General features: G+C 44.1%; 2 protein-coding genes across 12 annotated transcripts in view; one reads left to right on the top strand and one right to left on the bottom strand.

Annotated features, from left to right (window-relative positions):
• The window catches only part of S100PBP (S100P binding protein), a 51,919-nt gene extending 36,188 nt beyond the window's left edge, over positions 1-15,731 (bottom strand). For 2 of the 10 annotated variants that reach the window (XM_032877118.1, XM_032877119.1), the window contains exon 1: positions 2,182-2,316. The gene's annotated coding sequence lies outside the window, so the exon portion shown is untranslated. Of the gene's footprint in view, positions 1-2,181; positions 2,317-15,660 lie in introns of those variants that run through there. The other 8 variants (XM_032877116.1, XM_032877117.1, XM_032877109.1 and 5 more) reach the window with 6 other exon arrangements.
• Positions 2,524-24,981, top strand: part of YARS1 (tyrosyl-tRNA synthetase 1) — a 35,984-nt gene continuing 13,526 nt past the window's right edge. Inside the window, exons 1-6 of one of the 2 annotated variants that reach the window (XM_032877107.1) lie at positions 2,524-2,686; positions 5,638-5,784; positions 5,928-6,103; positions 13,139-13,268; positions 16,995-17,075; positions 23,411-23,503. In XM_032877107.1, coding sequence (XP_032732998.1) covers positions 2,630-2,686; positions 5,638-5,784; positions 5,928-6,103; positions 13,139-13,268; positions 16,995-17,075; positions 23,411-23,503 — 684 coding nt within the window. In that variant the 5' untranslated portion in view covers positions 2,524-2,629. Of the gene's footprint in view, positions 2,687-5,577; positions 5,785-5,927; positions 6,104-13,138; positions 13,269-16,994; positions 17,076-23,410; positions 23,504-24,981 lie in introns of both variants that reach the window. The other variant, XM_032877108.1, reaches the window with a different exon arrangement.

Genomic DNA, 24,981 nt, shown 5'->3' with positions numbered 1-24,981 from the left:
CCTGTATAGAGGGACTGAACTAAAATTCAGAGACCTCGGGGCACCTGGGTGGCTCAGTGGGTTGAAGCCTCTACCTTCAGCTCGGGTCCTGGGATCAAGACCCACATCGGGCTCCAGCGGACTCTCTGCTTAGCGGGGAGCCTGCTTCCTCCTCTCTCTCTGCCTGCCTCTCTGCCTACTTATGATCTCTGTCAAATAAATAAATAAAATCTTTAAAAAAATAAATAAAATAAAATTCAGAGACCGCACAAGTCACTTGAAATCTCTGAACCACAATTCAGATGAGAACAGTCATCTGAAAAATGGAGGATACAATTATACGCTGTTAACTTCAAACACAGATCATCATGAGGATCAAATGAAGTGATGTTTATGAAAGCACTCTACGCCTAAAGGCCCTATGCTAATTAAAGTTGATATACAATGAATTTGCAAGAGGGGGGAAATGTCAGATAACATTAAGATCTAAAGTGAATTTCCACAAGACAGCCTTAGCACTTCTGTCTGCCATTCTACCATTAACTGCCTTTCTTGGCACTTGCTTTGTAACTTCCACCTAAAATAAGGATCTCTTTATTTTTAAGGGAAGAATATTCTCCCCATCTCCCAAGTCTATCTCTTAATTCCTCTGCTCCCCATCCCTCCTGTGACCCTATTCTGTCCTTCCACATCTCTCTCACCTGTCCACCCCCTTCTTCACACTTCAGTTTACCACCCCCATGCTCTGTTCTCTAACCACCTAGCTGCAACCTCAGAAACTGGTTCCCTTGCTATTTTTATCCTACCTAAGAAAACCTATTGCCTTAGAGCACAAAGCCTTAAAATTGCAACACCAGACACAACTCCATATCCCTCCTTCAAGGTTCTTAACCCAAGACCATTACCAAGCTAGATCTGATAAGTATGGTCAAGGGCAAAGATTATTTCCAAAGGACAGGCCTTTGATTTCCAACTTTCCCCACAGGCAATACCCGAACAGCACAAAAGGCACTCCCTAGGCTTTATCACTCCATAAAATGAGCATAACATCCAAAATAAAGTGAACTGAAATTATCTGTAAGAATTCTGCAACTTCCTCTGAAGTAAATGAAAATACTATAGGACAGAAAAACAACCTAGGGCTTGAAATCTCTGCTTTAGGTTAACATTTCACTAGATATGGAGTCCAAGATTCTCATCCCACAGGGGCACTGAAACTAAATATTACTAAGCTACAGCAACAGGTTTCTTTTTAAAAAGAAAATGTTTTTTTTAGATAATTTATACATGATAGCTAAAGCTTGCGACCTCTAACAAATTCACAAGAAACTGGAGATCAGCCGATAGGCAATTCAATCATTTCTTTCCCCTCTCCGGGGCCCACCCTGGAGTGTCAGCTGCCTTCCCTCCCGCCATGGACGAAACCGGTGGCAGCTCCCGTCCCGGGAGCCAAGAGGAAGGGTAACCCAAGTCCACCCTTCGTAGGATACTGCTTGGGCTGCCCCCTGCTCTCTACCCCAGAAACGCGACAGCCTCAGCACGGCATTGGCATCGGGGCTGGGCCTTCGCAATTCCCTCCTCCCTCCTCCGAAAACACCGAGAATTCCCGCCTCCCCGCGGAAGGCGGGAGAAGCTCCGGGTAGCTCCCCGCCCCTCCCCCCGCAGGCGCCAAACCGACTCCTCCGCAGGGCTGCGCGGTACCCCGCTCACCGGAGGGTAGCCACCCACACCCACGCCCACACCTCGGTGGGACCGAGGCCCTGTCAGCCCAAGGGGTGGGCCATCCTCTCCCTCCCCCACCCGCTAGGCGCGGCGGGAAGATCTTCTCCCTAGCAACACCGCCCCCCAGTGGGGCAGGGGCAGCGGCACTCCCAAACCACCTAACACACCCATCCCCCCCCACCCCCACCGGGCAGGGAGACTGACAACGCTGCCCCCCTCACAGGTGACCCGACGGTCTCCCTCTTCCACAGCAGAGTGAGAGACATCTACCTCCGCCGACATGGAGGTGGGGCGCAGGGACACTCCCCCTCCCGCCGCCATCACCTCAGGAACGACAACCAGCCCTCTCCCAGCAGGGTGAAGCCTTCCCAGCCCTTCAACGGGGTGGACCGGCATGTAGAGCCCCCTGGAGAAGCAACAGGCGCCCCCATCCCCCTCCCAGCCGGGAACGCAGACCCCCTCATCCCTCCCGCTCTTCACCTCCGGAAGCGGGGCCGAAGCCTGAGCGAACGACTGCACCTCACTCCGCCCCCTGCGCCATTTTATCGCCCCCTCCCCGACCTCCCCCACCCGAGGCTGCCGGGCCAGCGCAAGGGGGAGGGCAAATGGGCAGTGATTGGCAGGAAACCGCCCCGCCCCTCAGGGGGTTGTGCCCTGCGCAGGCGCCGCAACTCCGCCCTCCGTACCTCCTTGCCCGCCTGCTGGCTCCGCCCCTTTCTCGTCTCATCGACCCGCTCGACTCTCAGTTGGTCCTGGCTCCTTCCTGTCCGCTCTTAGGCTAAGGGTTCAGGCCGAGGAAGCCGAGCGACGAGCTCAGCTGATGCAACCTAACTGGGCCCGCGTGACAGTTCCCGGCACGCGGCGGCGGCGGCGACCGAGGAAGCGGCGCGGTGCCGGGCTGAGCGCGGGAGATAGGGGCGACGGAGCCATGGGGGACGCTCCGACCCCTGAAGAGAAGCTGCACCTTATCACCCGGAACCTGCAGGTCGGGCCTCAGGGTTGGAAATGCGCTCTTGGGGACTGCGGGCTCGAGGTCCAGTGACCCTGAGCTTCACTACTGGATCCTAAGTGTGTGAGGTCGGGGACTCCGCGCCGAGGCAGCTCCGAGAGACTACAGCCCTCGCTGCTGGTTGGTCGATCGGCCAGTCACTCAGACAAGCAGCAGTTATCTGGGTCGCACAGAAATGACAGTGGGCTCACCTCCTGTGTGCAGTTACCTTGAGTTGAGTCCAGCTTTGAATCCAGGACTGCCACCCCACCCACCCTATTATGTGCCAGGCGCGGTGTTAGGCACTGGGGATATGTCAGAGCCTTGCCCTCCCGGGGTTTGTCTGGAGAATCAGACGTTCAGGATGACCCATAATTCAAAAACTTAGTTACAGTTTGAAACAAGTGCTGTAAAGTATATCTTTGGAGCTTTGGAAGGGAATTAGGGAAGAGGGCCGGGGGAGTGTCAGGGAATGCTGAGGATGTGAACTCTAAATTGCGCCTTGATGATGCAAATCACTTGGCTCCACACCTGTGCGAGCTGTTTCCAGGAACTGCAGGAGTAGAAGTTAACCAGAAGAATAATGGGTTGGGGGGCATTTTAGGTAGAAGGAAGCCATGGCAATACGCAGAGGGGAGAAAGAACACTGGTTCAGAGGGAAGGCAGATTTGGCTGGAGTATTGTGAGCAAAGTGGAGATCACTTAATAAATATATATTGCCCATTTCCTTGCCTCCTTCAGGCCTCTGACTATTTTCACATTATGGGGAAAGCCCTTCCTGACCACTTTATTTAAATAACAAACCCCCTGCTACCAGAATTGTCTCATCCCTTGTTCTAGCCTTTTTCATTGTTGTTTCTCCATAGAACTTATCACTATCTAACATACTATGTATTTTACTTGTTTGTTGAGAAGGATTAGGCAAGGACCAGGTCATGAGGGCCTTGCAGGCTATGTTTAAAAGTGAAGTTTATTCTAAGAGCAGTGATACATTGGTTGGGCCACAGCTTGGGTTTTTTTGTTTTTGTTTTTGTTTTGTTTTGTTTTGTTTTGTTTTGAGATACAAGTCACATGCCAAAAAAATCATCCTTTTAAAGTGTACATTTTGGTGGGTTTTAGTATAGCCCCGAGATTGTATACTTAGCATCACTTTCTGATTCCACATTTTCATCACCAAAATAAAACCTGTACCCATTGGCAGTCACTGCCCATTTCCCCACTCCTGGCAGCCCTGGGGAAACACTAATCTACTTGCTGTCTTTAATTTGCGTATTCTGGGCATTTCATGTAAGCGGAAGCATGTAATATGTGGCTTTTTATGTCTCATTTCTTTCATTTAGCATGTTTTTAGGGTTTATCCATGTCGTCACACCCATCAGAACTTTATTCCTTATTATGGCTGAAAAATATTCATGATTATATGGATAGATCACATTTTGTTTCTCTTTTCATCAGTTGGTGGACATTTGGGTTCTTTCCACTCATAACTTGATCTTAACCAGTAATTTTTGCATGCTTCCTCTTAGATTCTTTGTCCTTCCCTTTCCACAAAATAATGCTGTTTGGGGACAAAGGATACACAAAGCTAATGGCACTGACTCACTTCCGTTTTAAAGGATAAATGATAGGACCTTTCCTTGGGTGGCAAGAACTCTCCCAAGTTGCAAATAGTCAGGGGCTAGGAGGGTACGGGATCCAGCTGCCAGCTCCCTTGAAACAGGATTTTAATAAGTCCTGCTAATAGGTGATTCAAACCAGCAAAACAGTTTTTGTCTTTCATGGCTTCTGACTGCCTTCCCAAACCATTACTTGAAAGAATCACTAAAATCTCTTTTGTTACCAGCATACTGATCTATTAGGATTTTTCTAATATTGTCTTAAGGCAAAATAAACCATTAAAGTATTAAATAGGTGAATGAGTCAATCAAGTTTTGTGTTTTAGAGATCTCTCTGGCTGCCTTCTGGAACACGGACTGGAGGGAGCAAGAATAGATACGGGAGTCCTGCTAGAAGGCTATTATAGTAGTCTTGGTGTGATTGATGGTGGCCTAAGCTAATGTGGTGGTATGGAGGCAGAGAGAAGGAGGAGGATTTAGGAGCTTTGGGGTAACTTGGGCAACTTGGTGAATGATAGTACCATTCACTGCACTGGAGTGAAACTGAGTGAAAAAGATGGGTGGGGAGCAAGGTAGGAAGGTGAGAGCATAAGGTTAATTTTGGACATGTTAAGTTTGAGTTTATTGGGTTGATAACAAGTACACTGTTCCATATATGGGTTTGAGCAGTAGATTTGGTAGTTAATTAGCTTATAAGTAAGTGAAACATCTTAAATGGGATTAGCTAGGGAGCATGTAGAGTAAGAAGAGAAGAGATAGGGCTGCAAAGATTGCTAATATTTAATGAATAATAATATATATTATTATTCTGTAGAGAAATCTGAGCCAGCAGCCAGAGAAGTAGGAGGAAAACTAAGAAAATAGAAAAGTGAAGGACCAAAAGAGGGGAGGGTTTCAGGAATGGAGTGAGGACTAAAAAATTTTCGTTGAATTTAGTAACAATGGGGGTCATCCATGATCTTAGCTAGAGCATTTTCAGTGGTGTGATGCTTCATGGAATTCAGCTGGAATGGGAGATGAGAAATAAAGACCAGAAGAGAGAAATGTTTCAAGAAGTTGGCTCTAACGTGAGTTAGAGTAGATAGATGGAGGAGAAGGTGCGAGTAGGGACATGTCCCATTCCTTAACAGCAGTGGCATTTCACTGGAGTGGTGCTAGCAATGGCACCAGCTTAGGTTGGCTCTCATTCAGCACTGCGAGTACGGCTGGACCTCCCTGCTGGCTCTGGGCCTAGACCCTCAGTGACACGTGCTTTTGTTTTCCTTGTCACAGGGTAAAGGATGAGCAAGGTGGGGCACCAGCATTAAACCAGCTCTTCTGCTTCCACAACAGGAGGTTCTGGGGGAAGAGAAGCTGAAGGAGATACTCAAGGAGCGGGAACTTAAAGTTTACTGGGGAACAGCAACCACAGGCAAGCCACATGTGGCTTACTTCGTGCCTATGTCTAAGATTGCGGACTTCCTAAAAGCAGGATGCGAGGTAAGAAGTAATATTTTGTAAACCAAGCAGTTCCTTGGGGGAATGGCCCAAAAAGAGGTTTAATAAGGGCAGGGCAGAGAGGGGGATTTGGAGGTACTTGGACAAAATACACATTTTGGTGGCCCCTTATCTCTTATGTCCAGGTAACGATTCTGTTTGCGGACCTTCACGCATACCTAGATAACATGAAAGCTCCATGGGAACTTCTAGAACTCCGAACCAGCTACTATGAGAATGTGATCAAGGCAATGCTGGAGAGCATTGGTGTACCCTTGGAAAAGCTCAAGTTCGTCAAAGGCACTGATTACCAGCTCAGCAAGTAAGTTCTAGATCATCCAACCTCCTTGTGGCTCTCATGCTTCTAGCTAATTACAGGTCTGTGGAGTGTAGGTACTCTTCAAGTTTGGATTAGAAGCCATTAAAAAATTTATACTCTTTGTCCTTTCAAGTCATCCATCAAAAATGTACTTAATACCTCTGTGCTGTCCACTTTGCTGGAGGTGTGACTGTAACCAAAACAGAGTCCTTGGCCTTGCAGAGCTCCCAGTGTACGGGAGAATGATGATCAGCAATTCAGGCTCCCTTTTTCCTTCCAGCCTCAGCAAATCATGATTAGAGAAAGGTGAAAGAAAAGTATTTCACTTGTTTCTCATCTCCCCGACAATTTTTTTTAAAGATTTTCTTTCTTGAGGGCCTGGGTGGCTCAGTGGATTAAGCCTCTGCCTTCGGCTCAGGTCATGATCTCAGGATCCTGGGATCGAGCTCTGCATCAGGCTCTCTGCTCAGCAGGAAACCTGCTTCTCCCCACCTCTCTCTCTGCCTGCCTTTCTGTGTACTTGTGATCACTGTTTGTCAAATTAATAAACAAAATCTTTAAAAAAAAGTTTTCTTTTTTTTTTTTAAGGATTTTTATTTATTATTTGACACAGAGACAGAGAGAGAGAGATATCACAAGTAGGCAGAGGGGGGGGGGAAGCAGGCTCCCTGCTGAGGAGAGAGCCCAATGCAGGGCTCGATCCCAGGACCCCAAGATCATTACCTGAGCCAAAGGCAGAGGCTTAACCCACTGAGCCACCCAGGTACCCCATATTTTATTTTTTTGACAGGGAGCAGCAGGTAGGGGAAGAGGGAGAAGCAGGTCCCCCACTGAGCAAGGAGCCCAGTGTGGGGCTTGTCCCAGGACCCTGGGATCATGACCTGAGCTAAAGGCAGACACCCAACTGACTGAGCCACCTAGGCATCCCCTCCCCAACAATTTTTATTGCTTCATATCTTTATCAATTTTAAACATATTTGTAATATTAGCATAGATATGATTTTGTGTTCTAATTTTTTTTTTAAGATTTTATTTATTTATTTGACCGAGAGAGAGACATCGAAAGAGGGAACACAAGCAGGGGAATTGGGAGAGGGAGAAGCAGGCTTCCTGCTAAGCAGGGAGCCCAATGTGGGTCTCATTCCCAGGACCCAAGGACCACAACCTGAGCCGAAGGCAGACGCCCAATGACTGAGCCACCCAGGTGCCTCTAATTTTTTTTTAACTTCCGTTATTTCCTAAGTAATTCCTCCATGCTGCCTCATGATTTTTAAAACCTCAGTTAAGCCGTGTATCACTCTACTGGTCACTTTTGTATTTAAACCCTTAGAACAACTTTTTAAGGTAAGCTTTGGTGTGTCCTGTTTCACAGATAAGGAAACAGATTCCTTTCTCAAGTTCACACTTGCTGTAAGTACAAGAGCCAGGATGTGAACCCAGATCTCTTGCTTACAAGTTCATTTCTCTTTTTACTTCATTGATCATAATTTTCTCTTTTTTTAAAGATTTTATTTATTTATTTATTTATTTGAGAGAGAGAACACACACATGTGAGTTGGGGGAGGGGCAAAGGGAGAGAGAGGGACTAGCAGACTCCATGTTGAGAGTAGAGCCCAACTCAGAATCCATCCCACGACCCCAAGATCATGACCTGAGCCAATACCTAGAGTTGGACACTTAACTGATGGGGCCACCCAAGCGCCCCAGTTGTAATTTTCTTTAGCATTCCTCACTGTTGAACATTTAAGAGTTTTTTTTTGTTTTTTTGTTTTTTTTTAAGATTTTATTTATTTATTTGACAGACAGAGATCACAAGTAGGCAGAGAGGCAGGCAGAAGGGGGAAGCAGGCTCCCTGCCAAGCAGAGAGCCCGATGTGGGGCTCGATCCCAGGACCCTGGGATCATGACATGAGCCAAAAGCAGAGGCTTTAACCCACTGAGCCACCCAGGCGCCCCACATTTAAGAGTTTTAAATAAAGCACATAACTTTCTTATGTAAACAAACATTTGAATCATCAGCCTCAGTAGAGTGCCTACCATTTCATTTATTTTTACATTCTACAGATATTTACAGAGCACTTATTAGATGATAACCACTATTGTGGGTCCTGAGTATACAAAAATCCCCATCCTCATGGGCCTTACATTTCAGCAAGGAAATACAGTCAAAGGAAACAAATGAAAAAGTAATGTGTATGAACTGTGTCAGATGGTGATAGGTGCTACAAAGCAGGCAGGCAGGAGAGAGAGTTCTTGGGGAGCGGGGGTTTCTATTTAAATAGGGTGGCTAGAAAAGACTTCTGATAAGAAGACTTAGATTGAGACCTGAAGAAGATGAGGGAGTGAGTCATGCGAACACTTACTGAATTCTTTTTTTTTTTTTTTAAGATTTTATTTATTTATTTGACAGACAGAGATCACAAGTAGGCAGAGAGGTAGACGGGGTGGGGGGAGAGGGGGTGGGAAGCAGGCTCCCTGCTGAGCAGAGAGCCTGATGTGGGGCTTGATCCCAGGACCCCCGGATCATGACCTGAGCTGAAGGCAGAGGCTTTAACCCACTGAGCCACCCAGGCGCCTGTCAGTCCATATATATTCTTACCATATGTCAGACTCTGTTCTAGGTACCAGGATTATAACAGTGAATGACTCAGTGAAAGTTTATGTTCTCCCAAAACTGAACAGAATTTGCAGTTTGGGAAGATAAGATACATAAATAAAGCTGCCTTGCTTCAAAGTCACTTGATCTTTTTGTATGTACAAAAGTGATTTCAAAGGAAGATGGCTTTATAAGTGTATGTTTTGATGCACTCCCTCTGTTCCAGACAACACAGTGGTAGATAAAAACATAAAAAAAACAAAAACAAAAAAAAACAACAAACCAGACGACATAGCTAGATTCAAAGACAAGGTAAACATTTCTGTGGTAAGAAAAGAGAATTGAAATGCAAATGGGTGAGTTGGGCTGAAGTTACAGGTTTGCTGGGCTCCAGTCAGAAAGCAGACAGTGGGGACAAACCAGGCTTACTGCTTAAACCCAGAGTATAAAGTAGGGCTTTTACCCCTTTCCCATCCCATCGCTACCCCTCAAGGAAAGTAGAGCCGGGGAGTAGGGGCATTATTAGTCACCTGCCTGGGTCTTTAGGGGCTTTTGTCAAGCTTCAGGCCTATGGAGACTCAACTGTATGCATACCAAGAATTAAACCAAGCTGCCCACCATTTATGAGTGTTACAGTCATATATTCTCTAAAAGACATAAGCTCTAACATGCCAAGGAATGGCGTCCATTTTTAAAAAGGAACTGATAAAAACAGAGAGGCAGAAATGAAACATAAATCTATAGAAATAAGAATCATTTAGAAACCTTGGAAACATAAAAATCAGTCATGAAACCCAAACCAAACCAAATCAAACAACCCCACAGGGGCACCTGGCTAGCTTGGTTGGAAGAGATCACGACTCTTGATTTCAGGGTTGTGAGTTTGAGCCGCATGTTGGGTGTAGAGAATATAAATAAATAAACAAACTTTAAAACAAAGAAGAAAGAACTCCACAAACGAGGCTTCGGTGGAAGGCATCAACTCTAGACTGAACGAAATTGAAGGGAAAACTAGAGATTTGAGAGACAGTACTGAGATTCACGGAGAATGCAGCCCAGAGAGATGGACAAAAGAACTGGAAGAGTGTTTGAGACATGGAGGAAGACATTTGCTTCCAGCAGTCTAGCACACTGGGTACTCTGACCAGCCTTACTACCGCAAACAACTAACAGTGCTGGGTAAAAGATTTTTTAAATGTTCCAAATACTTCAGATCAGTCAGTTGACAAATTAGTCAAAAATACTCAGTGGCCAGAAACCAAACAAAAGTGTGAATACAAAGATACTTTATTTCAGGGGGGTCTGGCTGGCTCTCTCAATAGAGCATGCAACTTTGGATCTCAGGGTTGTACGTTCAAGCCCCATGTTGGGTGTAGAGGGTTACTTAAAAGTAAAATCTTTAAAAAAAAAAAAGAAAAAAATCTGGGGCGCCTGGGTGGCTCAGTGGGTTAGGCCTCTGCCTTCAGCTCAGGTCATGATCTCAGGGTCCTGGGATCGAGCCCCACATTGGGCTCTCTGCTCAGCAGGGGGCCTGCTTCCTCCTCTCTCTCTCTGCCTGCCTCTCTGCCTACTTATGATCTCTGTCTGTCAAATGGGTAAGGTCTTTAAAAAAAAAAAAAGAAAAGAAAAGAAAAAAATCTTAAAAAAAAACAAAACAAGGTACTGTGTTTCAGCTAATCTAAGATGTCATTAAAAATACTGCTGATTAATATGTTAATAAAAATAATTTTTAAGAAAATACTGCTGGGGTGCCTGGGTGGCTCAGTGGGTTAAAGCCTCTGCCTTCGGCTGGGGTCATGGTCCCAGGGTCCTGGGATCAAGCCCTGTATCCCTGCATCTGGCACTCTGCTCAGCAGTGAGCCCACTTCCTCCTTTTTCTCTGCCTGTCTCTCTGCCTGCTTGTGATCTCTATCTGTCAAATAAATAAATAAAATCTTAAAAAAAAAATACTGCTTATTAGTATCTAACATGCAGTGTTTAAAAGACTTATCTAGATTTTGGAGATGTTAATTTTTTTTTAAATGCAAAAAAATGCATTTTGTAATCTACAAAATATAATTTGTGGACTACTAGCACCTCAAGAGACCTTGTTGAATTATTGGGATTGAACTTTGGTTTCTGTGGCCTTACAGAGCACAATGAAAAAAAAAGAAAAAGCTAAGAAAATTAGAGTACTAGTTCAGGAGGTCCAATATTTGAATACTAAGTATTCTGGAAAAGGGAACAAAGAGTCAGAGGGAAGGAAATCATCAATGAAATAATTTATAGAACAAGTAAATGAGTGTGCAGAGTGGAAGGGCCCATCAGGTGCCTGTCATGCTGAATGAAAATAAACCCATGCTATAGTGTACTGTCTTAAAATTTCAGAATTCTGAGGACAGAAAAGAAGGGGGGGGGAATATATACTACAGACTTCCAAAGGGGCAAAAGAAGTCACATACAGAATTTCAGGAATCAAAATAGCTTTGCTTTTCTCAAAAGGAACACTGAAAACCAGAGGGTGATGAAGCAAAGCCTTTAAACTTCTAGGGGAGGGGCACCTGGCTGGCGTGGTCTGCTGATCTCTGGATGGCAGGTTCGAGCCCCGTGTTGAGTGTAGAGATTACTTTCATTTTGTTTTTTTAAGATTTTATTTATTTATTTGACAGAGAGACAGTGTAATAAACTACATGAGGAATAGTGTACCCATCACTCAGTTTAAGAAAAAGGATTTAATTACTTCTGAAGCTCGTGTGCTCTACCCCCTGCCACAATCCTATACTACTTCCTCTTCTTCCAGAGTAACTACTATCCTGAACTTTTGGGTTTCTTTCCAGTTTTATATCCTTGTATCTATAAACAGTGTGTTATAAATATTCTAGTGTGTGTCTCCTGGTATACAAATGCAAGTTCCTTTATACATGCCTAGAGTAGAATTACTGGATCATAGGGAAACTGCATCTTGAGCTTTGGTTGGATAATGTTGAACTCTTTTCCAAATGGACTTTTATCCATTTTATTACCAAATATTGTCATTATTTTAATTTTTGCTAATTTGGTATGCACGAGTGGCTTCTTAATGAAGTTTTAATCTAAATTTCTTTGAATAACCAAGGAGGTTAATTTCCATGTTTTTATTGGTCATTTGATTTCTTCTGTGAAATGCCCATTTGTCTTTTTCTACTGGACTGACTCATTTTTCTGACAGCTGACTTTGTAGTTTTTGACAAAGAATCTAGGATATTAATTCTTGCCAGTTACATATGTTTTAAATATGTTCTCCCAGCTGGTGGCTTGTCTTTTGACTTTATTTTACTTTTGATGTACTGAAGGTCTTAATTTGAATTTGAATTCATCAGTCTTTTCCTGTGATTTGTGCTTTTGGTGTGTTTTGTTGAATTTGCCTTGCCCTGAGATTATAAGATAGTTTTATATATGTATGATCTTTTAAATCTTTTACAGGTTAGCCTTTACAGTTAAATCTTTAATCCACTTGAAATGGAGGGATCATTTCCTTCCCACATACATAACTAATTGTCTTTGCACCATTTTTTGGAAAAGATTTTACTTACTTTTCTGTCAGAGAGACAGTGAGAGATGGAACACAGGCAGGGTGGGAGAGGGAGAAGCAGGTTTCCCTCTGAGCAGGGAGCCAGATGTGGGGCTCGATCCCAGGGCCCTGGGATCACGACCTGAGCCGAAGGCTGAGGCCTTAACCCACTGAGCCACCCAGGCGCCCCGAATTCTGCTTATTTAATAGGCATTCTAGAAGAAGATAATGGAGGGGAATGGCAAACAAGCAGTATTTCAAATGGTAAGGGAAGAAGATTAACTGAAGCTATCTATAAAAAGGAAAGACATAGGGGCACCTGGATGGCTCAGGTGGTTGAGCATCTGCCTTGGGCTCAGGTTATGATCCTGGGGTCCTAGGATGGAGCCCCAAATTCAGCTCTCTGCTCAACAGGGAACCTGCTTCTCCCTTTCCCCCTCTCATCCACACTTGTGTTCTCTCTCAAATCAATAAATAAACTCTTAAAAAAAAAATAGGGGCATCTGGGTAGCTCAGCTGTTAAGGGTCTGCCTTCGGCTGAGATCATGATCCCAGGGTTCCAGGTCCAGGGATCGAGCCCCACATCAGGCTCCGTGCTCAGCGGGAAGCCTCCTTCTCCCTGTCCCACTCCCCCTGCTTGTGTTACCTCTCTCGCTGTGCACGCGCACGCGCGTGTGCGTGTGTGTGTGTGTCTTTCTCTCTCTGTCAAATAAATAAATAAATAAAATCTTAAAAAAATAAAAGTAAAGTAGTATTTTGTATAAGAGTAAGGAGCAGTCCAATTCTAGAAGCTTCCAGGCAGCAGAGTTCTCTTGGAATGTCTTAAGATTGGGAGAGTGAAATAATGTGCTTCAGGATCAAAGTGAAGCCTTGGCCCAGTCTCACAGGTGTCCCCGCTTCCTTTCCTCTTCAGAGAGTACACACTAGATGTGTACAGGCTCTCGTCCGTGGTCACACAGCACGATGCCAAGAAAGCTGGGGCTGAGGTGGTAAAGCAGGTGGAGCACCCTTTGCTGAGTGGTCTGCTGTACCCCGGATTACAGGTACTTGGGAGGGATGAAGTTGCCCAGGGACCTTTTCCGCCCCCTTTCTGACTACTGGTCACCGAGCCCTGGTGAAACCCAGGTCCTTCGTTCCCTTGCTGTGCTGCAGGCCTTCCTTCCTGTCTCCCTTCCCTCCCCTTTCTTACAAGCCTTGGACTTCTTCAGCTGTAGGTCCTTCCCTAGCTGTCTGCCCTTGAAAACACTGCTCTTCTCACACATCTTTTTTTAATTTATAAATCAGTTTATTTGCAGGTTTTACATTTTCTTTTTCTTTTTTTTTTTTCCTTTTTTTAAGTGAGCTCTGTGCCCAGTGTGGGGTTTGAACTCACAACCCTGAGATTAAGAGCTGCACCCTCCACTGACTGAGCTAGCCAGGTGCCCCCAGATTTTATATATTTTCTTGTAAAGTGCATTTCAGTTAACAAATCTGTTTACACAAGGAGACATGGGAGTTCCCACCAGTTATTTACAGATCATACTGACAGACCACACCCTAAGTCTTCTGTGCAAAGGCACTGCATGTGACTCTTGGCTGAAAATGACCAGATGATTTTTTACATATACGTAGTAAATGGGGTTTGTTTTTCATGTCTGCAGAATATACTATACATGCGGAAGCCAGTCCTCCCAGAGAATGCTTTGCAGTGTCACATACCCGTTTTATGTTGATCATGATCTCTTAAGTGAAGAAAATTTCAGAGTAATGTGCAAAAATGAATTTTAGGCGGGGCATCTGGGTGGCTCAGATGGTTAAGCAGCTCTTTTTTTTTTTTTAAGATTTCATTTATTTGAGAGAGAGAGAATGAGAGAGAGAGAGAGCATGAGATGGGGGAGGGTCAGAGGGAGAAGCAGACTCCCCACCAAGCAGGGAGCCCAGTGTGGGACTCAATCCTGGGAGTCACCCAACCAACTGAGCCACCCAGGTGCCCAAAGCAGCTAACTCTTGATTTCCATTCAGGTCATGGTCTCAGGGTTGTGAGATCAAGCGCTTCAACAGGCTCCACACTCAGTGGGGAGTCTGCTTGAGAGTCTCGCTCTCTCTCCCTGCCTCTCCGAGACTCTGCCCCTCCCCCCACCATGCAGACCTGTGAGTGTGCTATCTCCTTCTAAAATAAATTTTGTTTTATTTTATTTATTTTTTAAGATTGATTTTATTGGCCAGAGAGTGAAAGAGCACAAGCAGGGGAAGCCTAAGGCAGAGGGAGAGGGTAAAGCAGGCTCCCCCAGAGCAGGGAACCCAACAGAGGGCTTGATTCCCAAGCCTAGGATCCCAGGACCCTAGGATCATGACCTGAGCCGAAGGCAGACACTTAACTGACTGAGCCACCCAGGTACCCCGTAAAATAAATAAATCTTTAAAAAATGAAACAAAATAAATTTTAGGCAAGATCGTATTTTCCATTAAACAAAGCGCATCATGTTTCTTGTGTGTGTATTTGTGTGAGCAAGGAGAAAGAAAAATTCAAACTTGAGTTGTTAATACTGTTAATACACCCATCTTTGTATATTTCTATAATGTTTGATACAAGAGGGGCGCCTGGGTGACTCAGTTGAGTGACTCTTGATTTTGGCTCAAGTCATGATCTCAGGGTCATGGGATTGAGCCCCACGTCAGGCTCCACACTCAGCAGGCAGTCTGCTTGTCCATCTCCCTTTGCTCCTCCTCCTGTTTGTGTGCACTCTTCCTCTCAAATAAGTAAATAAATAAAATCTTTCAAAAAATGTTTGGTATAAGAATACCAAGTCTTCCCTCATCACCTCCAAAAGAGCCTTCTACAGGTTAAGCCTGGAGAGACATTCTAGATCTACACTGTCCCGTATGGTAGCCTCTCTTCTAGTCATGGTCATATGTAGCTATTAAAAATAATTAAAATTGAAGTTTGTAGATTTCAGTCACATTGGCTGTATTTCAAGTGCTAACAGGCCACATGTAGCTAGTGGCTAACCCGTTGGGCAGCACAGAGTAGAACATATTCATCATTCCCAAATATCTTAGGGACAGTGCTATTCTAGATTATTCTTGCTTGCTCAACTGTCTCTTCCTCTCCTTCCTCTTCCTTCCATTCAATTAGACATGAAACCTTACCAGTTCTACTTTTGAATTCTCTTAAATGGGGGTGCCTGGGTGGCTCAGTGGGTTAAAGCCTCTGCCTTCGGGTCAGGTCATCATCCCAGGGTCCTGGGATCAAGCCCCGCATCGGGCTCTCTGCTCAGCGGGGAGCCTGCTTCCTCCTCTCTTTGCCTGCCTCTCTGTCTACTTGTGATCTCTATCTGTCAAATAAATAAAATCTTAAAAAAAAATAAATAAATAAAATAAATAATAAATAATAAATTCTCTTAAATGTGTTCTTGTTCTACATCCCCACTGACCTGGTTCAGCATCATTTCTTACCTGGACTAAGATGGAAGCCTCTTCGCTCTTTTCTTTGTCTCCAGTCCAGAGGGCTCCACTCTGTGCCCTGCCCTCTTACTGGTGTGATGTTTCTATAGTGTGGGCCGGGGTAATGCTAGACATCCTAGTATGACGGTCAGGATCCTTCCATCTCTGATGCCATCACTAACCACTTCCTACATCCGTTGAAGTTTGTGCTTTTGCATACTGAATCACTCATAATTTCCCTATACATTTCACACCTCTCTGCCTTCTCACATCTGTTTCCTCTGCATGGTGAAAAACATCTCTATATTCTTCAGAACCGAGGTCAGACACAGTGTGATTCCAGGAAGCCTTCACTGCCACCTGCCTGACCAGCTAGAGATAAGCATTTCTGTCTTTGTGTTAGTACTGTCCCTTAAAATGAACATCTTGGGTAGCCCTTTGCACACTGCACTGAAATTCTCTGTTTACATGTCTCTCTTTTCAGCTGGGTAATTGGCTTCTTTTTTTTTTTTTTTAATATTTTATTTATTTATTTGACAGAGAGAGAGATCACAAGTAGGCAGAGAGAGAGAGAGGGAAGCAGGCTCCCCGCTGAGCAGAGAGCCTGACATGGGGCTCGATCCCAGAACCCTGGGATCCTGACCCAAGCCGAAGGCAGAGGCTTTAACCCACTGAGCCACCCAGGCGCCCCATTCAGCTGGGTAATTGGCTTCTTATAGGCCAAGTCTGGGTCCGGTTCAATTCTGCTTCCTCAGGGCTGGCACTAGGCCTGGCAGGTAGCAAGTGACAAAATCAGTTTAGTCTTGCCTTTTGCTTCTGAGTTCTCATAGCACTTTCTTCTTATCCCCCTTTTTTTTTTTCTTTAAGATTTTATTTATTTGACTCCCCACTGAGCAGAGATCCCAAGGCCGGGCTTGATCCCAGGACCCTGGAATCATGACCTGAGCCAAAGGCCGATGCTTAACTGACAGAGCCACCCAGGCACCCCTCTTATGCCATTATTTGACATTTGTCACAGGCTGTCTTACTCAGTGGGTACCTTTGACCCGACTATAGTGTGTCTTCTGCTTCTTCCCTCCCTTCCCCAGTGGACTGTGCGCTCCCCGAAGGCGGAGGCTCTTCTTTTCTCCCCCATGACATCCCCATGGAGCGCCACTCACCGCAGGCACTAGGAAAATGTCCATGCAGCTCTTGAAGACAAGAGGGAGGCTGGATGCTGCTGTATTTGCATCCCAGCCCTACTTTCTGAAAAAAATCTGGTGATTTTCAAAAGTTTCTGATTTCTCAGATTCATATAGAAGAAATACAGTAGGAGTTTATGCTCACGTGTTATTTTTTTCCCACAGGCCTTGGATGAAGAGTATTTGAAAGTGGATGCCCAGTTTGGAGGTGTTGATCAGAGAAAGATTTTCACCTTTGCGGAGAAGGTCGGTGTTCTCTTCCCTGTCTTTTTTCCTTTTGTGCCTCAGGTATGCAGTTAAGGTTTACTGAATATGCCAGTCCCACCACTCATAACTCTATTGTGTGGCAGGTGTTGTTCTCCCTGTTTTGCAGACGAGAAAACGGAGTGTAGAGCAAGTTGTCCATTATCACACAGTTAGTGACTGAGCAGAAATTGGCACTCAGACCCGTTTGACCCAAAAGCCCGTGCTCTTGCTGCCACCTGGAAGCTGCCCACAGACCTGTTGGATTTGCTTCTTTCCTAATAACACGGTTTCTAGGGAAAGGGACCATCCGTCAGCTACTGGCTTTTCCCAGAGCGTTCAGTCCGTACTGCTCTGGATCTTACATAAACCAGTCATCTCTGAGATGAGGCTTAACAGGGTTTAAAGGAGGAAATCAGAGCAAACCCTTGGTAGTTCTTTTTGGGGGAAAGAATTTGAGTAGGTTGGAAAGGGCTATTGGGAAATGGTTGTTATTTTTGAAAGCTTCTCAAAACCTCATCTTGGCAAGGGTGTGGAGAAAACATTGTTAGTGGGAATGTATATTTCCAGGAGGGTAGTTTGCCCTGATAATGACACAAGTTGGTGCTAAGGAAATAATTTTAAAAGTGCAACTTCAGTTATATATGAAAGTATTTATCACATTATCAATTCAAAGGTAAAATCTAGACATAGGGACACCTCACTGGTTCAGTTGGTAGAGCATGCGACTCTTGATCTCAGGGTTATGAGTTCAAGCCCCACGTTGGGTGTAGAGATTACTTAAAAATAAAATCTCGGGGCGCCCGGGTGGCTCAGTGGGTTAAAGCCTCTGCCTTCGGCTCAGGTCATGATCTCAGGGTCCTGGGATCGAGCCCCACATCAAGCTCTCTGCTCAGCAGGGATCCTGCTTCCTCCTATCTCTCTGCCTGCTTCTCTGCCTACTTGTGATCTCTGTCTGTCAAATAAATAAATAAAAATCTTAAAAAAAATAAAATAAAATCTCTAGGGGCACCTGGGTGGCTTAGTGAGTTAAAGCCCCTGCCTTCAGCTCAGGTATGATCTCAGGGTCCTGGGATCGAACCCCATATCGGGCTCTCTGCTCAGCAGGGAGCCTGCTTCCCCCTCTCTCTCTGCCTGCCTCTCTGCCTACTTGTGATCTCTGTCAAATAAATAAATAAAATATTTAAAAAATAAAAAAATAAAAATAAAAAAATAAAATCTCTAAAAAATGAATATATAGGGATGCCTGGGTGGCTCCGTTGGTTAAGTGGCTGCCTTCGGCTCGTGTCATGATCCCAGCATCCTGGCATCAAGTCTCACCTCGGGCTCCTTGCTTGGCGGGGAGCCTGCTTCTCCCTCTGTCTCTGCCTGCCACTCCATCTGCCTGTGCTCGCTCGCTCACTCTCTCTCTCTCCCTCTGACAAATAAATAAATAAAATCTTAAAAAAAAATCTAGAGGGGCGTCTGGGTGGCTCAGTGGGTTAATAAGCCTCTGCCTTCGGCTCGGGTCATGGTCTCAGGGTCCTGGGATTGAGCCCCGCGTTGGGCTCTCTGCTCAGTGGGGAGCCTGCTTTCCCCTTTCTCCCTGCCTGCCTCTCTGCCTACTTGTGATCTCTGTCAAATAAAAAAATAAAATCTTAAAAAAATCTAGAAATAAACTCATATTCAATGGCAAGGGATTGTTATATGTTATGATAACTCCTCACAATGGAAGATTATATAGTATTTTTTAAATGGTTTTTGAATGTATTTTTTATTAAGTTTTTAATCTTATTTCCAGTATAGTAACATACAGTGTTATATTAGGTTCAGGTATGCAGTCTGCTCGTTCACCAGTTCTGTACGTTACTCAGTGCTCCTCACAGCAATTGTGCTCCTTAATCCCTATCCCCATTTCTCCTCCCCCCACCCCCCTTCCCTCTGGTGACCATCAGTTTGTTCTCTGTAGTTGAGTCCTGTTTCTTGGTTTGTCTCTCTTTCCCTTTTTGTCCCCTTTGCTGGTTTGTTTTGTTTCTTGAATTCCACATATGAATGAAATCATACGGTGTTTATCTTTCTTTGACTGGCTTATGGTTTTCAGGTATATTTAATGAACGAGGAATGCTTTCAATGTAAATTTTTTGATTATATATTTCATATTATTCTATTTTATCTCCTCTGTTAACTTTTTAGTTGCATCTACTTTTATTATTCTAGCAGAGATATGAACCATGGCTTGTTTTTGTGTGACTCACAAGCTCTAAGAACAGTATAATTTTTTTTTTAATAAAGATTTTATTTATTTATTCATGAGATAGAGAGAGGTAGACGTAGAGGGAGAAGCAGGCTCCCGTGGAGCAGGGTGCCTCATGCGGGACTCAATCCCAGGACCATGGATCATGACCTGAGCTAAAGGCAGATGCTTAACCCACTGAGCCACCCAGGTGCCCCCCCACCTTTTTAAATAAAGATTTTATTTCTTGGGACACCTGCGTGTCATGATCCCAGGGTCCTGGGATGTCAGACCTCTTGCTCAGTGGGGAACCTGCTTCTCCTCTGCTTGTGCACTCTCCCTCTCTCTCTCCGACAAATGAGTAAATAAATGAAATCTTTGGAAAAAAAAGATTTTATTTCTTTATTTTAGAGAACGATCACACTGGTGGCAGGGAGTGGCAGAGGGGGAGTGAGCAGGACAAGCAGACTTCACTTGGTACAGAGTGTGTAGCCCGACATAGAGCTTGATCCCACGACCCTGAGATCATGACCTGAGCAAAAACCAAAAGTCAGCCGCTCAACCAGCTGAGCCACCCAGGCACCCCTGGTTTTTATATTTTTTAAGAGCTCTACAAAACATGAAGAAGAATATGCAGTAGAGACCCTATGTGGGCAAAGTCTCTAAGTCTAAAAATATGTACCATTTGGTCCTTTACAGGAAAGTTTTGCTCACCTATGCCCTAGAGATTACAGCATGTGTCTTTGTAACATATAACACTTTAAATTCGATATTTTTACCACTTCTCAATGATGTAAAAACCTACAATTTTATCCATTTAACTCCTTCTGCCCTTTGTGCTATTGTCATACAGTTCACTTCTTTTTTTTTTTTTAAAGATTTTATTTATTTATTTATTTGTCAGAGACAGAGGGAGAGAGAGTGAGCGAGCACAGGCAGACAGAGAGGCAGGCAGAGGCAGAGGGAGAAGCAGGCTCCCTGCCGAGCAAGGAGCCCGATGTGGGACTCGATCCCAGGACGCTGGGATCACGACCTGAGCCGAAGGCAGCCGCTCAACCAACTGAGCCATCCAGGCGTCCCAAGTTCACTTCTACATGTATTTTAAATCCCGAAGACTTTATTATAATTCCTTTTTAAGCACTCAATTTTTTTTAAAGATTTTATTTATTTATTTGACAGAGATCACAAGTAAGCAGAGAGGCAGGCAGGGGGTTGGGGGGAGAAGGCTCCCCACTGAGCAGAGAGCCCGATGTGGGTCTTGATCCCAGGACCCTGAGATCATGACCTGAGCCAAAGGCAGAGGCTTAACCCACTGAGACACCCAGATGCCCCTTAAGCACTCAATTTTCCTATACACTTAGCCCTACTCACTCTTCCTGGTACTCTTGATCCTTCCACGGCTTCTGTGCTTCTGGGCTTCCATCTGGGATCATTTTCCTTCGACCTGAAGAGCCTCCCCCCATCCAATTTGGCATTGGTAGTACACGTCGTTAGTAATAAGTTCTTTCAGCTTTCTTCTGAATGAAAACATCTTTCTTTTGTTTTCACTGGATATCAAATTCTAGGTTGGCAATTATTTTTCTTTTAACACTTTAAAGAGTAATCCCATTGCCTCTTGCTTCCCTAGTTTCCATTGAGAAGTCACCTGTAAGTATTATTGTTTCTCCTTTATAGATAATACAGCTTTTCTCTGGCTGCTTTTAGAGTTTTCTCTGTCTCTGATTTTCAGCAATTTGACTATTATGTTCCTGGGTATAGTTTTCTTGGTATTTATTTTATCCTACTTGGATTTTGCTGAGCTTCCTGAGTCTGTTTTCTTCAATTTGGAGAAATTGTCCCCTGTTATTTCCTTAAATTTTGCTTCTATCCTATTCTCTCTCTCCTGTGCTAGGACCCTAATTCCCTAATTATACGTATGGTCGACTTCTTGACCATGTCCCACACTTCTCTTATATTCTGTTCTGTTGTTCCCCCCTGCCTTTTTTTTTTTTTTTGTCCCTTCTGTACTTAGTTGGGTTATTCTCTGCTGACTTTTCTTCAAGTTCATCAAACCTGTCTTCTGTTAAGACCATCCAATATCGTAGCATGCCATCTTAGAAATTCTAGTTGGTTCTTTTTTATAGATTCCAGTTCTCTCTTGAAATCCTGTCTTTTATCCATTTTGTCCATCTTTCTCTCTGTTTCCTTTAACATACCAATCATAGTCATTTTGACATCCTGATATGTTTATCCCAATATCTGGATTATTCCAGGGTCTGCTTTTATTGACTGTTTTCTCTTAACTATCAGACATTTTTTTTTTCTTTTTGCCATTTCTAGTACTTTATTGTATCAGAGACATCATAGATGTGTTGTAGAGACTCTGGATTATGTTTATAGGGTGCTGTGCTTTTTGTAGGCTGTTAAATTACGCCTTATCACCTTGATCCTGTCTTCACTGGTTCTAGGCTCGGTCAGAACAGGTCTGTTTCAGTTTTGCCCTTCCTCCTACGATGTGGTCCTTATTCCTGGGATGTGACCTTTCTGGAGTCTCAAACTCAAATCTCAGAGTGTTGACAAAGACCTCTTTACTCTGAGTGGACCTGAACTTCATACTGTCTCCCCAGCACTGTCCAGTGTCTAAAATCTCTCTGCGGGTCTCCAGCCTCCCAGTACCTGTTCCCTGCTGGACTTCCTGGTGTCTTTCTGTATGCACACACAGCTATGAGTCGGCTCATAAATCACTGGGGGAATTTTTACTTAGATTTGGGTCGGGGAGCTCGCTTTACTCTAAAACCCTTACCAAATCCCAGCATCCTGGCAGTACTGAACCCCATACTCTCTCTCCTCTCCTTCATCAGACAGCTCTTCTCTTTTTCTCAGCACCTGGTTTGGAAAAAATGCCCTCAAGAAGAAAGCCAGGGTGAGTGTGGGGTCACCTTTGCTTTCCCTTCTGTCAAGCTTTGTAGCCCTACTGCTATTGCTGTTGAATGCCTACGAATGGTTATTTTATATGTTTCCAGCTTTTAGAGTTGTTTATGGTGACAGGGCAAATCCAATGTAATGTAAAAATCACAATATAATACTAACAGAAAAGCAGTTGAGAAAACAGACACCTTTTTTTTTTTTGAGATAAAGAAAACTTGTTTATGTTATGTACACCATCAAAAGGTTGTGTATTCAACACAATGGAGTATTACTCAGCCTCCCAAAAAATGAAATGTCATCATCTGCAATGACATGGATGGAACTAGAGTGTATTATGTGAAGTGAAATATGTCGGTCTGGGGTGCCTGGGTGGTTCAGTCGGTTAAGTGTCTGCCTTCAGCTCAGGTCATGATCCCAGGGTTCTGTGATCAAGTCCTGCATCGGGCTCCCCACTTAGTGGGGAGCCTGCTAATCCCTCTCCCTCTGCTTCCCACTCTCCCTGCTGTGTTCTTTTACTCTGTCAAATAAATAAAGTCTTTAAAAAAGAAAAGAAGTCAGTCAGTCAGGGTAAGAAAAATACCATATGATCTCACTCACATGGAATCTAAGAAACAAAACAAATGAGGGGAAAAGAGAGAGAGGCAAAACGAGAAACGACTCTTTAACTGTAGAGAACAAACTGATGGTTAACACAGGGGAGGTGGGTGGGGGACGGGAGAAACAGAGGATGGGGCTTAAGGCATGTGCTTGTTGTGATGAGCAACAGGAGACGAATGGAAGTGTAGAATCACTAAATTCTATACCCGAAACTAATATTATGGTGTATGTTAACTAAGTTTAAGTAAAACCCTTAGTTTTTTAAAATTTTTTAAGGATTTATTTATTTATTTATTTGACAGAGATCACAAGTAGGCAGAGAGGGGGGAAGCAGGCTCACTGCTGAGCAGAGAGCCCAATGCGAGGCTTGATCCCAGGACCCTGAGATCATGACCTGAGCCAAAGGTAGAGACTTAACCCACTGAGCCACCCAGGCACCCCAAGTAAAAACTTTAAAAAAAGAGAGGAAGAAAGAAAGGTTGTATGTTCAGTAAAAAAAAAAAATAGAGATTGGAAAAGCTATATCAAACTATCACGTTGCTGGACAAGTTAGATGAGACTGGGGCACTGAGGAGGAATTTATACTAACAGCAGCTTTGTGTGTTTCTTTCTAACCCCCCAGTACCTCCCTGCACTTGGCTACTCAAAACGGGTCCATCTGATGAATCCCATGGTTCCAGGATTAACCGGCAGTAAAATGAGCTCCTCAGAAGAGGTACGTTTGCCAATTCTGACTTGAGTTTAGAAATCCTCAGCAAGAGATAAAAGGATTGAAGACTCAAAAGAAGATTTCCCCTCGCTAACCAGAGTTCTTGTAGATCTGAGTTCCAGGGAATCTGAAGCCATCCAGGTAATTTCAGTGGTTCTTGAATATTGAAGGACCCAGAAGCAGTCCTGATGAGATACCATCATAACCTTAACACTTTCCCTGCGGCTGGTAAAACGCACAGGCAAAAGTAGTTTCTTCATTCATAGAACTGTGCTCAACGTCAGCCTTATTCATGAGATTAGTGAGGCTAGGGTGGCATTTCACCATAGAGTATCTGGATTCTCGGGCTGATATTTGATGTAACTACTGTGATAAATACAATATCTTCTAACAGTTAGAAGTCCTGCTTCGGAAGAATACACTTCTGTTTTGATCACTGAGGATACAGAATGGAGGACGTAGTGGAATCCCCAAGATGGGAAAGGTTGCCTTCTGGGTTCCCAAACACAGCTGAGCTTCAGAACCACTTAGGGAATTTAAAAACAATAACAACAAACGTTGCTTTGGCTGTTCTTAGAGATTCTATGATGAAGTGGTTCTGGGGAACATTAGGAATCTGTATTTTCTTTCAAATTCCACCAGGTGATTCTGACTGAAGTCTAATTTGGGTGTTCTTCTAGTTCTTTAAATCTGACTTTTCAATCTTTGATCAGAGATCAGTAAATACACACGTGGAACCTGTTGTTATTTTTTCAAGGAATATATAAAATATTTGTTTTTCTCTGTGTTAAAGTCTTCCATGTATCAGTTATTTCTCTGACAAAATATCGTATCACTCACCCTGTTTAGTAACTTTCACCATATCTTGGCCCTGGAAGTCAGTGTTAGCAGCAGTTCCTGAACATGATTGCATCAGAATCACTTAGAGAGCTTTTTAAAGATACCAATACCTGGCCCAATCTCAAGAGATTTTGAAGTTTTGTTTTGTTTTTTGTTTTTTTTTGGGTTTTTTTTGACAGAGAGAGAGAGAGAGAGAGATCACAAGTAGGCAGAGAGGCAGGCAGAGAGAGAGGAGGAGAGATTTTGATTCATCTTCCGGTAACTTCCTTTTTTCACCCCAGATGACTCATACGCAGGCATACACAGACCAGAATTTGGTAACCACTGGACCCAAAGAACCATGCACTTGCTCACTCCAAAATAAGAAACAGTTTCTACTACCTAAAAAGAGAAGATGGCTCTATTTACTAGATAGTACCTGGGTTGGGGGTTTGCCATGCAGCAAGCCGCTCACATACTGTTTTGGGCAATGACCAGGAGTATGCCCCTTTCGTAAAACAGTTTTGGGCCTGACAGTTTTGGGTAGGTTAAGGAAATAATCCTAGAGAAGGCAGAAACAAAAACAGTAAAAACCTCTGCAAAGGGCGCCTGGGTGGCTCAGTGGGTTAAGCCTCTGCCTTCAGCTCAGGTCATGATCTCAGGGG

Source organism: Lontra canadensis, unplaced genomic scaffold, assembly GCF_010015895.1.
Source record: "Lontra canadensis isolate GAN:19392208 unplaced genomic scaffold, GSC_riverotter_1.0 scaffold60, whole genome shotgun sequence".
NCBI classification, from domain to species: domain Eukaryota; kingdom Metazoa; phylum Chordata; class Mammalia; order Carnivora; family Mustelidae; genus Lontra; species Lontra canadensis.
The sequence above is the reverse complement of the archived record's forward strand: the minus strand, read 5'-3'. Positions and strand labels throughout refer to the sequence as shown.